At 39.8% G+C, this 14012-nt stretch overlaps 1 protein-coding gene across 1 annotated transcript in view; it reads left to right on the forward strand.

Moving 5' to 3' along the window:
* Positions 1-2209: 2209 nt before the first annotated feature.
* CDH26 (cadherin 26) overlaps positions 2210-14012 on the forward strand; it is a 54218-nt gene continuing 42415 nt past the window's right edge. Inside the window, exons 1-3 of the mRNA XM_054541915.2 lie at positions 2210-2772; positions 12784-12840; positions 13899-14003. Of these exons, the coding sequence (XP_054397890.1) occupies positions 2704-2772; positions 12784-12840; positions 13899-14003 (231 nt within the window). The 5' untranslated portion in view covers positions 2210-2703. The remainder of the gene's footprint in view (positions 2773-12783; positions 12841-13898; positions 14004-14012) is intronic.

A 14012-nucleotide genomic window follows, 5' to 3' on the forward strand; every position in this document is an offset into this window, starting at 1 on the left:
TAAAACGAATGTGAAAGTGGAATCCTTCACTGTCGTCCCCCAGCTCCTCCCAGACTAGAACTTTGTGAGGCTAACGCCTTTCTAGCAAGAATATTTTAGTCCCCAGCGCTATTCTAGCAGCAGGGAGTGCTCAACTGACGTGGTTTTTTCACAAATATTTAACATGGTTTAGCTCACCTGACTTATATATTTTAAATTAGTGATTCTAACTTAATCAGTTTTTTAAAAATAGGCTATCATTATAGAAATATGCACTTTGGAAATAGGCACAAGGTATTCAGTTTCTCTTTATGCACAGGAAATATCTATAGACTTTAAAGTTGTATTTATTACTCTTTTCAATAATAAGCTATTAATTTCAATGAAAATAAGCTATTCAAATTAAAATATTCAGCAGCATCTCAGAGCTATGAATGTTCAGTTAAGCAAAGAAAGTTTTTTTTTTTAATTGGGAGATTTTTATTTTATATTTTATTTTTGATGAGTTCTTTTTTATTTTTATTTTATTTTTATTTTTTAATTTTATTTTTACATAAGTTATTGGGGTACAGGTGGCATTTGGTTACATGAGTAAGTTTTTTAGTGGAGATTTGTGAGATCCTGGTGTACCCATCACCCAAGCAGTATACACTGCACTATATTTGTTGTCTTTTATCCCTCATCCCCTTCCCACTCTTCCCCCCAAGTCCCCAAAGTCCATTGTATCATTCTTATGCCTTTGTGTCCTCATAGCTTAGCTCCCACAAATCAGTGAGAATATATGATGTTTGATTTTCCATTCCTGAGTTACTTCATTTAGAATAATAGTCTCCAATCTCATCCAGGTCACTGCAAATGCTGTTAATTCATTCCTTTTTATGGCTGAGTAGTATTCCATCATATATATCTGTATATACACATATATATACACATATGTGTGTATATATATGTGTATGTATATATACACATATATGTGTGTGTATATGTGTATGTACATATGTGTATATATGTACATACACATATATACACACACATATATATACATATATATATGCATATACACATTTTCTTTATCCACTAGTTGATTGATGGGCATTTGGGTTGGTTTCACGATTTTGCAGTTGTGAATTTTGCTGCTATAAACGTGCATGTGCAAGTATCTTTTTCGAATAATGACTTCTTTTCCTCTGGGAAGATACCCAGTAGTGGGATTGCTGGATCAAATGGTAGTTCTACTTTTAGTTCTTTAAGGAATCTCCACACTGTTTCCCATAGCAGCTGCACTATTTTATATTCCCACCAGCAGTGTAAAAGTGTTCCCTGATTGTCACATCCACACCAATGTCTACTGTTTTTTGATTATGGTCATTCTTGCAGGAGTAAGGTGGTATCTATCGCATTGTGGTTTTGATTTTCATTTTGCTGATCATTAGTGATGTTGAGCATTTTTTCATATGTTTGTTGACCATTTGCATATCTTCTTTTGAGAATTGTCTATTCATGTCCTTAGCCCACTTTTTGATGGGATTGTTTTTTTCTTACTGATTTGTTGGAGTTCATTGTAGATTCTGGGTATTAATCCTTTGTCAGATGTATAGATTGTGAAGATTTTCTCCCACTCTGTGGGTTGTCTGTTTACTCTGCTGACTGTTCCTTTTGCAGTGCAAAAGCTCTTCAGTTTAATTAGGTCCCAGCTATTTATCTTTGTTTTTATTGCATTTGCTTTCTGGTTCTTGATCATGAAATCCTTGTCTAAGCCAATATCTAGAATAAGCAAAGAAAGTTTACCTTTTATTTTATCTGTTTACTACTTTAAACAAGGTAATGTGATAAAAAGATCATGTTAAGGTAATCAGGGTTAATGTATCATAGATTGTGTTTTAAAACTTGCTTACTGCAACCTTAAGTATTGGTATAATGTAATCTCGAATTGTCTCTTTCAGAATTCTAATGCAAAGACTCCCAGGTTGCCACAGAGATCCCTGTCCACAGGGAGGCTCTTTCCCATCTCTCCTCCCTCCCACTTTAATTCGAAACTCAAAAAGGCAGATGAATCTAAGCTTAAAAAAGGTTTTAGTAGAAAAAATTTGCAAACCCCAGAGCCCTGGGATATTGTTGGAATAACGATTTTTAGTGCTTTGGAAAGTAAAAGCTGTTTTTTCTTTTCTTTCACTCTTCCCCATCCCTTCTCCCTTAATAGAGTTATCATTCTTGTCATTTTCTAGTTTTTTTTGTTTGTTTCAAGAGGATAAGGTTATAAAAAATAAGTCACTAACATATCCTGTTATAGAAAGAGATGATTGGGCCTTCTATTTGGAAACTAGAACAAACAAGGAAACAAAGAAACAAATAATTCTACTTTCTGATATGTGCTGGTTTTGCTTCCTCTGGCTGAGCTGTTGTTCCTGAGGTCAGACCCCAGCCAGTCTTTTGTGTACGTGCAGGACCATGGTGGCTTTAGTTTCTACCCCACCCTTCCTAGGAACTCTACTTGTGGCAAACGTATGTTCAAGCTTACAAGTCAGCCCACCCCACTCTGATAAATGCAAGAAAAGCTGAAAAGGGAGGAGCAAGATGGGATGAAAGTGTCTGGGCCAAAGTGACCTGAAAACCATTAGAGAAGAAGCTGCTGGCTGAGAAGGAGGTGTGTGGCTCCGGTGAGACCACCAGCTTGGAGGACTGGTCAGCAGCTGCACGTTCTGGGTCTGACTTGGCTATTCCCATATGGCCATGAGATCCGGGAGGCACCCCTCGCTGCTGCTGCTTCTAGTGCTGCTGCTGTGGCTGCTGCAGGTAAGCTGAGCCTGGAGCCTAGTGCTCAGGTGCAAGGAACTGAAAGCAAAGCGCAAGCTGGCCCTGCCCCTTCTAGGCTAAGGGAGGGGAGAGAGACTGAGTGTGACCTGCTGGGACCCAGGGCTGGCTGTCTTGAGAATGGCTTAGGTAGCAGGGGCTCTGGATTTATATAAAGGGAAGTTAAGGGTCCCAGTCTGTTTGGGGCAAGAGTGGGAGCAGGCTAAGGCACCTGTTTAAAACTAATTTATACAGCTCACACTATTTTTAGTGAGATTACATCAACACACATGAGTTTTCTTTCTTTGTTTGTTTCTCCTTTTGTTGAGACAGGGTCTGGCTTCATCATCCAGGCTGGAGTGCAGTGGCATGATCAAGGCTCACTGCAGCCTTAACCTCCCGGGCTCAGGTGATCCTTCCACCTCAGCCTCACGAGTAGCTGGGACTACAGTCACTCACCACCATGCCTGGCTAATTTCTGTATTTTTTATAGAGATGGATTTTCACCATGTTGTCCAGGCTGGTCTCGAACTCCTAAGCTCAAGTGATTCATTCGCCTTGGCCTTCTAAAGTGCTGGGATTATAGGCATGAGCCACCTCACCCAGCCAACAGACACAATTTTTTTTTTTTTTTGAGACAGGGTCTCGTCATCCAGGCTACAGTGCGTGGTGACATCTCAGTGCACTGCAACCTCCTCCTACTGGGTTCAAGCAACCTCCTGGCTCAGCCTCCCGAGTAGCTGGGACTACAGGCGCACGCCACCATGCCCGGCTAGTTTTTGTATTTTTATTAGAGACAGGGTTTCACCATGTTGGCCAGGCTGGTCTCAAACTCCTGACCTCAAATGATCTGCCTGCCTCAGCCTCCCAAAGTGTTGGGATGACAGGCGTGAGACACTGCGCCCTGCCAAGTTTCATAATGATACTTCCGTTCACACTTTACATAAGATTGAGGAAATCTCAGTTGTCTGGATCCAAGGCAATTTGAGCAAACCCACGGGGATGGAAGGGCTAAATCCACTGCCCCCAATTGCCACTGTTTAAATGGGAATACAAACTAGTGGAGTCAGGATTCGAAACACATGGGCTTGCTCTGTTTGTACTTAGAGTGGACAGAGGTAATGTTGCATGCACTTGTTGGTTATGATCTGCTTTGTTGGCTTTCTGTAGGTAGGGAGAGGGAATCATTTCTTCCTTTGAATATCAGCTGAGGGCGGGAAGCAGCCCAGTGGCTGGTAACTGTGAGCTCTGGACTGGGCTGCTTGGCGTCCTGACCTAGGCTCCTTCACAGCCAGCTGGGGACCTAGGCCAGCTTAACTTTATTCCTTACCTTGGATCAAGTTGAACTCACCTAGGAAGCTTCAAGGGATCTCAGTGCCTGGGCTTTGCCCCCAAAGGTTCAGGTTGAGCTGATCTGGGAGTGCACTAGGTGTCAGGATTTTTAACATAGCCTTGTTAAGCCTATTTTTCTTCACCTGAAAACGGAGCTAGTAACTGAATTTATCTGAGCCAGTGGTTGTGCCAGTGAATGAGGAAATGGGTAAAAGCCCTTGGTACTGTGAAAGTTGTCAGAAAAAATGGAGTTCCTTATGTTAAAACACACACACACACACAAAGCCTGATATATAGACACAAAGAAGGTTATGAAAAGGGGGTTCTCACATTTGTAGGCTTGATAACTATAATTATCACAAAAGCTCTGCAAAAATAACAACTTTGCACAAAGGCCGTTAAAACCTCACACAAAAAATACTTTTTTGAAGAAATCTTCCCAGCAACTTTTTGTGCAAACTCAGACCAGTGTCACCCTTCTTATTGATCTTTGTAGCCAAAGATAATTATTTCAAAACAATGATATAATCCTTCTCATTTTTTCCTTTGAAAACCTTTATTCCCTTTACCTCCCTGACTGCACATCGTTTACCATGGCACACGTATTCCCATGGCAATGTCCTTGCCCAGACAAACGTCATCTTCTCTCAGAGAGCCTCTGTCTACTATTAGGTTCACAGTTCAGTAACAGCCCAGTCAATGTGCTCTTATGTCTGCGTCTTTCTGTTTTTCTAATCACAGTGAAAATGGTTGGATATATTCATTCAGAGCTCATGCTAAAACTATTTACTGGATATCTGCTTTGGGCCAGGCACTGGGAATACACCAATAAACATAATAGGGGGAAAACCCTGTCTGAAGGTGGGTAACTTGTTTGGTACCAGTTGCTTGAGGTTTGGAGAATTTTCTTGGTCACATTTTGCCATATCAAGAGTTACAAGTTTACTTAGTCAGACAGCACATTAATTTGATCTCCAATACTTCATAGAAGTCCTTTTTAATAGCCCATGTTTGCATGGATTTGAATATAGTCCAGATCAAATCCTGTCCCCATCCTTCCCTTGCTCCTGCTTCTACCCACAATGAGTCTGATCAGGAAACAGACCTGAATTCTCTTCCCTCTGGTGTATTAGTGCAGTGCCAAAGCAAATTAATTGACTTCTGAGGGCGGTCAGGTGGGGGTGGGCAGTGGGGATGGGACTGTGGATTGTACTTCAGTGATTGATGTCAGCAGCTTTTTGTAGATTCCAGGGCATCAAGGCAGATGAAGAGAACATGATTCAATAGATATAAGAAGTTTTTAGCAATCAGAATGCTGGACCTTTAACTCTTAAAGAGCTTTACACCTGGCAGGTGCTCAATAATTGTCAAATTGGCTATGAGTAACATTCCATTCTATTCCTTTACATCCCCGCCCCCTGAATTGGCTTATTGCCATCTGTGACATCTATGAAAGAGACCTACTTCCCCCTGTTCAGATCTCCATATTTACAAGCTGATACCATTTCTGCTGGAGAGCTATTGTGTCCACAATAGTTTTCCTCTGAAATCCCCACACCCTTTCTTTGTCATTTGGACATGAAGCCAAATCACCAAGTCAGGATTCTGTTCTGCAGGTTTATGTCTTTGTTCCAGGTTCAGTGACAAGTAATGACAAGCCAAGGAAGAGGAGTTTTCTCCCCTTCATCATTTCCAGGCCTCAGAACTCATATGTCCTCACCTTGGAGCTGTGGCAGGCTTCAAAGACCAGAGAGGAGGGAAGTTTTAAGAAAATGAAACTGTACAATGAGAAAAGCCACTTATGATTTTTTGTTGTTGGTGGTGGTGTTGTTACCAATCTGGGAAATTCTGAATTGAGTTACATTTTAATAAATTGTTAGCATTTATGCTCTGACTGAATTATTCTTTCAGCCCTTCATTTAAGACCAACAGAGTGATGGGTTGCAGAAGGTGGGGATAGTGTGGTCAGAGGTGAAGCTGAGAGGGTCAGCAGGGGACAGAGCAGGTTGGATTCTGTCCTAAAAGAAGTAAAAACTCCTTTCCCCTGGGGGGAAAGGGGTGTGAGATCTGTGCTTTTAAAGATCACTCAAGCCTCTGTGGAGAGAATGTGTTAGGAACATATATTAGTGTCCTCGGACTGCTGAAACAATGAACCACAAACTGGTACATTGGCTTAAAATAGGAGAAATGTACTTGCTTGCAGTTCTAGAGGTCAGAAGTCTGAAACCAGGGTGTCAGCAGGGCCAAAATATCCATCTGAGACTGGGAGGACCCTCCCTGGCCTCTCCCCAGCTTCTGGTGGGTTGCTGGCAATCCCAGCTGTTTCTTGGCTTGCAGCTACATCACTCCAGTCTCTGCCCCTGTCATGACATGGCATCCTCCCTTTGTGTCTGTGTTTTCCTATCAAGACACTGCTCACTAGATTAGGGCCCACTCTAACCCAGTGTGATTTCATCTTAACTGTAATTCTAGCCAATTTCCAAATAAGGTCCCGTTCACAGGTACTGGGGATTAGGTCTTCAATATACGCTTTTAGGGACACAATTCAACCCACCACAGAAGGATGGAATGAACGGGAGAGACCAATCCTATGGGTTCTTGAGGTAGTGGAAACTTTAGTTGTTTGGGGTGGAGACAGAGAAGAGCTGGCCTTAGGAAGTGAACTTGACAGAACTTGGACATGGGGATGAGAGAAGCAGAGGCATCAAGGATGACCTTTGGAATGAGTAGGTAAGCGTCTTTTGTGGTTAGAGAGCCCCCAAGACGGGTAGGTTTGTGAGAATACAAGCTATGCTATCAGTCTGGGACATGTAGGATTTGAGTTGCTTGTGGGAGATGCCAGTGGAAATGTTGCCTAGAGACTTGAATAGGAAAAAGAGGAGATACTTACGTAGCCCTTGCCATCCTGAGCACTTTGTGTGTGAGTGTTGTATGTTAAAAAGGAATACTAATAGTACCTTCATGACTGGGTTGTTGTGAGGATCAAATACATACAAACACTTATACATTTAGGTATGTGGGGGGTGTGCATGTGTGTGCACAGATAAGGAAATGCAGACTGCAGAGCATAAATTACCTGCCCGACATCACATAGCTGGTGAGGGGTAGATAAGGATTTTTTTTTTTTTTTTTTGGCAGGGTCTCACTCTGCTGCCCAGGCTGGAGTGCAGTGGTATGATCTCAACTCACTGCAACCTCTGCCTCCCAGACTCATGCAATCCTTCCATCTCAGCCTCCCGAGTAGCTGGAACTACAGGCACGGGCCACCATGCCTGGCTAATTTTTATATATTTTGTAGAGACAGGGTTTTGCTATGTTGCCTATAGAACAAGATTTAAACTCAGGTCTTCTAAACTTATAAGTCCACATGCTTAACCAATACTTTATACTATCTGCATTGGCCTCTAGTCACATGTGGCAATTTAAGTTAATTAAAATTAAGCAAAATTTAAAATTCAGTTCTATACTAGCACTAGCCACATTTTAGGAGCCCAATTAGCTACATGTGGCTAGGGGCTACCACACTGGCCAGGACAGCAGGGACATTCTCATCTTCACAGAGATTTTCCTAGGACTGCCCTGGTCTGGAGTCCAGAAGAGAGATATTGGGTACAGATTAAAAGGATCTCTAGAGGAATCTCTCATAGGAAATTCTGTGATTTCTAGGATCCAAATCCTCCCTGAATGAAAGCTTAAGAGGCTTTCCTCATCCTCCAAAAAAAAAAAAAAAAAAAAAAAAAAAAAAAAAAAAGAGGCTCTCCTCACTGCCAATTTCATTATCTTACAACTTCTCTCCTCTGTGGTCTTTCAAGCCTGCCACAGCTCCAAGCTGAGGACTCATCGGCTCTCAGAACTGGAAATGACCAAAGAGGGGAGAAAGACTTCTTTCCTATGGCTTGTCATTACTTGTCACTGAATCTGGAACAAAGACATAAACCTGTAGAACAGAGTCCTGGATCCAAATTCTGCTGATTTTTAGGACCTGAATTCTGCTTAAATAAAAGCTTGCATTTAAAAATGAAATATTTCCAAGCATTTTGGGAAAGAATAATTTCTATATAGACCTCTTAGCTCTTTAGTATCCTGTATAGTCACAGATTACATCTTCATTCGTTCAGAGAATTTTCTCCAAAAAGATGCCATGGCTGCCCAGCCAGGCTAGCCTGAATGATATTGGTTACATGCCCCAGGTCCAGAGCCATCTGTCAAATCATGTGCAGGGTGGACCGTGCAACCATATGTCTGCATGGCCCCCTCTGATAAAGTGGTTTGGTGGACATGGTAGCTGAGGGAACAAGCAGCTAGAAAGAACCGCCCCCAACCTAGGCCCACACCACCGCATTATAGAAAGCATTATGCAAATCTTTTGAAAGATTTCCTCTTTGGACAGACTGCCTAATTTGGCACGGATGAGAAATATAATAAGAGCACTTACAAAATCATTACAGAAAATATAACAATTTCCAGTCTTCCTGCATCATCCAGATGAGAGATCTCAAGTTAATTTCTAAGACATGCATAAAGAGAGGAGAAATGAAACACACACAACGATGTGAAATTTAAGGCATCTCTGGCAAAGTATAAACATCCACCATTTCAAACCTCTTTTGAACACTTCAGTCAGCTCTTACATGACTGTCAACTGTGCCGTTTATGTGTTATCATAATAAAATGAATTTACAGAGCTTTAGTGTTGAAAGAGCCCTTAAAGACACCTTGTCTCATACCCTCAATTTACAGAAGGGGAAACTGAGGCCCAGAGGGAACAAGAAACCTCAATATATTCCTTGTTAATAACCTTGGCCACCTGGAAATACACCTGTTTCAGAAATGGAATTAATTTCTTTATCTTTTGCAAGAACTACAATTTTCTCCATTTAAAAATTATACACCTGGGTAGGCCCTTAATTTAAAACTACTGACATTAATCAAGAAGCATTCATTGTCTAAAAAAATCAGTTTGAGATTTCAGACTTAAACTCAGAGTTTAAATATTCTTTTCCTTCAGGTAAATAGACAGAAATATAACCTGGCCAGGAAACAAATATTATCATTAGCCCTGATGCTGACAATACAACCCAATAACATCACCCACCCACCACCCACCATGGCCTCTTGTATTGTAATGTGAATAAGGATAAATAATGATAGATTCTGACGCAGATGAGGCAACCAGGGTGGAGGCTCCGTCCCTGGTGATTTAGGTACCAGTCCTAGAGATTTAGCTTATGTGGGTTATATTTGCTGATACCGTGGTAGATATTAAAACAGGGAAATTTTAAACATATTTCTCAATTCATTGGACATAACCATAATAAACCCATTATATGTTAGTAAAAATAGCACATATTTTGGAAACTATCCATATTTTTCAAAATTCCATTTAGTGGAAAAAGTGCCACTATGTATATATTTTTTGCAAATATTTTGAATGTCCAGCTTTAAAGAAAACAGCAGGAGTCTCCTCTCTGCTTCTGTATTCAGTCTGTTGTGAATTTGTTTGGTTGGAGTATATGAAGAAATTCTGGCCTCACGCAGATATTTGAAAAGGGAGGAATATTTTAATAACCCGGAACAGATAATTGTGAATATTTTTCTTTGATATTACACCAAAACTCAATACACTGTGATGTCTTAACAGTTATTTACTGGGTGGAATCTGAAACCATATCACTGAATTTTCCCTACTCTGTTCCATTAAAATCCACTGGTTTCTCTTGCATTCTGGATGACTCTTTTACCTGCGCATGATTTTAGAACATGATGTGTTGATCATTAGAAAGCCATTGGCTATTGAGTTATGTAGGCATTTCCTATGTGGACATATTTCAGCCTATAAAGTTAAAAAAAACTATTGCTATTATAGTAAAAATCTTTAATTATTAGGAAGATTTCATGCTCATATTGGCAGACACAAGTTTTCTAAAATTCTGATTTTTGCTTGAAAGATTACATTTATCAGTGGGAACAGATACTGTGCATTGATTGATTTTCTTGAAGTGAAAGCTCACTTTGCTCATCAACAAGGAACCGTGTATCAAATACCCTGGCGTGAATCATCACAGTTTGTTGGTTGTTCTTTCAAGTAAAATGGTGTAGCATTAAAATTAAAAAAAAAAAAGTGGCCTGTTCAGCTGGAAACTGAAGCAATCACGCAAGTACTTTTCTTTGAGATAAACCTTCTGCCTTGATGTGCAGCAGCAGTGCTTTGTACATATTTCCCATCCACTCACAAAGAGTGTTTAAAAGATGTACACTCAAGTGTTGCAATTTAAAACAATTAATATTTTTTACTGCTTCATCAGTTCTCAAGCGATTACAGTAATTGAGTAAATTCACCAATTATTTCATTCTTAAATGAAACTAGTTTTCTTTGTGTTTCTTTTTGGTTTTTCCTGCAAGTGCGTGAGCAAGCGCGTGGTGGTGAAGAATACAGTGGGGAGTTTGGTACCACTGCCTTCATTTGTGCCGAGGCATCAGCAATTCCACTCACCAACGTTATTGTTTTGCACCATCAGTGCAAATGTCAGACAGCAAAATAGGCAAACAATGCCTTAGTGTTCTTATGAAAGAGTTTGGCCTTGTGGACTCTCTTACAGGGCTGTGGAAACCATACTTTGAAAATTGCTGCTACAGAGAAACTTTTCATATATACATGGATGTTTATTACCATAGCATTTTTGGTGATGAAAAACTGGAACCTACCTAAATGACCATCCCTGGGAGAATGGATAAATAGATTATTGCCTATTCATATAGTGAAATGCTCTACAGCAATGAAAATGAATGAACTAGAACTGTAGGTGTTAACACACACATCCTCCCCCAAAATGAAAAATCAATGATAAGTAAAAAAAAAAAAAAAATAAGTTATGGGATGATGCTTACTGTGAACGATTATTTAAAACTCCAATCCAAAACCATAAAAATACACATTATTATGAATATATAGCCATATCTATGCACACAGATACATATAGTGAAGGTTTAAAAACATGCATTGAAATGCTAAATATAATTTAGGATGAGAGTTACTTCTGAGGAAAAGGAGATGAGGGAGGGGTACACAGGAAGTTTCAATTTTATCTGTAACGATTTACATCTCAACACTTCAAAGCAAATAGGGTAAAAGTATTAAGGTTTGCTAGAACTAGGTGATGGGCATCATTATGTCATTCTCTATTTCTTTCTGTATGCTCAAAGCATTTTGCTATCAAATTTTCTTTTAAATAGGGAGACTGTATAACAAGAAAAGGTTTTATTAAAAATGTTTCATTTTTAAAGACAGACTTTCCCTTTTTACTATAATTGGCAAGAATCTTAGTGCTAAATTGAATACCCAATCTTAGTTCCTGAAATTGTCTTTTTTGATAACTTTTTGTTTTGGTATAAAACTTATAAGATTTAAGGAAAATACAAAGAATTCCAAAATACCCCATGTGAAAATTCACCAGTTGTTTATACTTTTTGCCCCATTCACTTTATTCTAGTCATCCTGCGTGCACACTGTCTGTCTCCCTCCCCACTCCCACACTTTCGTTTGCTGCTGGTTCTAATCATACATCGCAGGACCTTCCCCTTCCCCTTCCCCTTCCCCTTCCCCTTCTCCTTCCTTCCTTCCTTCTTTCCTTCTTCCCTCCCTCCCTCTCTCCTTCCTTCCTTCCTTCCTTCCTTCCTTCCTTCCTTCCTTCCTTCCTTCCTTCCTTCCTTCCTTCCTTCCTTCTTTCTTTCTTTCTTTATTTCTTTCTTTCTTTCTTTCTTTCTTTCTTTCTTTCTTTCTTTCTTTCTTTCTTTCTTTCTTTCTTTCCTTCTTTCTTTCTTTCTTTCTTTCTTCTCAGATGGAGTCTTGCTCTGTCGCCCAGGCTGGAGTGCAGTGGTGCAATCAAATCTCACTGCAACCTCCGCCTCCCAGGTTCAAGTGATTCTCCTGTCTCAGCCTCCCGAGTAACTGGAATTACAGGCACATGCCACCATGGCCGGCTAATTTTTGTATTTTCAGTAGAGACGGGGTTTCATCATATTGGTTAGGATGGTCTCAAACTCCTGACCTCGGGTCATCCACCTGCCTTGGCCTCCCAAAGTGCTAGGATTACAGGCGTGAGCCACCGCTCCTGACTTATCTCTTTCTATTTCAACAGTCTTGTACATGTATTTTTTGGAGGAAGGGAAAGGATTGTTGAGATATAAATTATAAATAAGTATTATCACTCTGAGTCATTATGTAAATGTAAAGTGCCATGTCTATTATTTTATTAATTATTGTAAATAATGTCTTAGAAATAAGGGGCAAAAAAACAAAAGAAAAGCCCACTTAAACCTCATCGCCAATTAATATTTGGTGTTATTTTACATGTGTACATATAAATACATCTGTGCTCATCCTGAATAAACAAGTTCTACTTCCTGCTTTGTTAACTAACAGTAGTATTTTATGATTTTAAATGTCTCCCCACCATTGGTAATAATAAATCAGAATTCTTTTCATTATTTCTCCTATAGTTAGAGAAGATAAGTGGCAATCATGAATTAAGATGTAGAGGATAAGAAATTCTATTTACCAAAACTAAGTACAGAAGTTCTGTTTTCGTCATTTCTAATTCTAGATTTGTGCAACTCCAGGCGGTTTCCATGTGATTCTGATAAGTATATTCTCTACTAATTAACATTATTTTTATTTTTAAGGTCAGTATTGTTGACAGTGTCCAACAGGAAACAGATGATCTTACTAAGCAAACAAAGGTGAGGTTTGGAAGTCAGTTTCTTAACATATAAAATCAGTCTCTACACTTCACTTAGAGACAGAGTTGCAGTTTGGAGTTCTTTAGTGCCCTGCCAATGTTTGGTTTGCAGAAAATAAAATAGTAATTTCATGTGGCCTTTTAGAATCTTGAGGGACTGCCAGAGAGTTGCAGATGATGCTTTTATGTCTAATTAGAATATGAGCAGCCTGCGAACATCAAAATTCAACTGTACACCATAAGCTTGGAGGTTTGTCCACATCATTTTATTCTTTATGGAATTAAAATATATTGAACTTAATATTTTCCATTGCAGCAGTCATGCACCTACCACTGTGAGGTTTTGCCATATCCTCGTGCCACGTTGTGATTATTTATTTGGTATTGTTCTCTTGGTCAATTCACTGTGTCATTAAGTAATTTTTTTAAAAAAGAACTTACATTTTTGTTGATAAAATTAATGTGGCTAGAAACCAGCTTCACTTATAATAGATGGTAACTGTGAAAATATATAATGCAAACAAAACAATGCTTTAAATTTCATATATTCTCTTACCTGACAAATATCTGAGCCCAAGATCTGAGTCTAAGTCACTCTCTTTCTCTTTGTGTACATGTCTGCACATTTGTTAAAAGGGATATTCATAGACAGAGAGGCATTAAAGGTCTATCAGCACTTAATCATCAATAATTTCAGGAAGATTGAGAGATAAATGGAAGTGGGAAAACTTTCTCAACAACTGTTTGCATGTCTACTATAGGACAGCCATTGGCACATAGCAGACAGTCATCTTTAATGCTATGTCTGGATAGCTCCTGAAATGATCTCAAGAACCATGTCAAATCATTGGACGGCATCCACCCCATGGTTAGAGACGACTCTACAGCTATTAAGAAGACAGGCACTTGGATTTTCCAAGCTTAGGTGGCTGTTGTGGGGATGAGAGAATGCAGGCCAAGTGTCAGCACAGGGCCTTTACATGAAGTAAGGGTGTGATAAATCCTGGCTGTAAGCATCACTGCCATCCTCATCGTCACCATTGTCACTATAATTTCCAGGGAAAGAGCTACCGGCCTCTACGGCGATCCAAGAGAAGATGGGTTATCACCACCTTGGAGCTGGAGGAGGAAGACCCGGGACCCTTTCCCAAACTCATTGGTGAGGTAAGGTGC

Source organism: Pongo abelii, chromosome 21, assembly GCF_028885655.2.
Source record: "Pongo abelii isolate AG06213 chromosome 21, NHGRI_mPonAbe1-v2.0_pri, whole genome shotgun sequence".
Classification (NCBI taxonomy): domain Eukaryota; kingdom Metazoa; phylum Chordata; class Mammalia; order Primates; family Hominidae; genus Pongo; species Pongo abelii.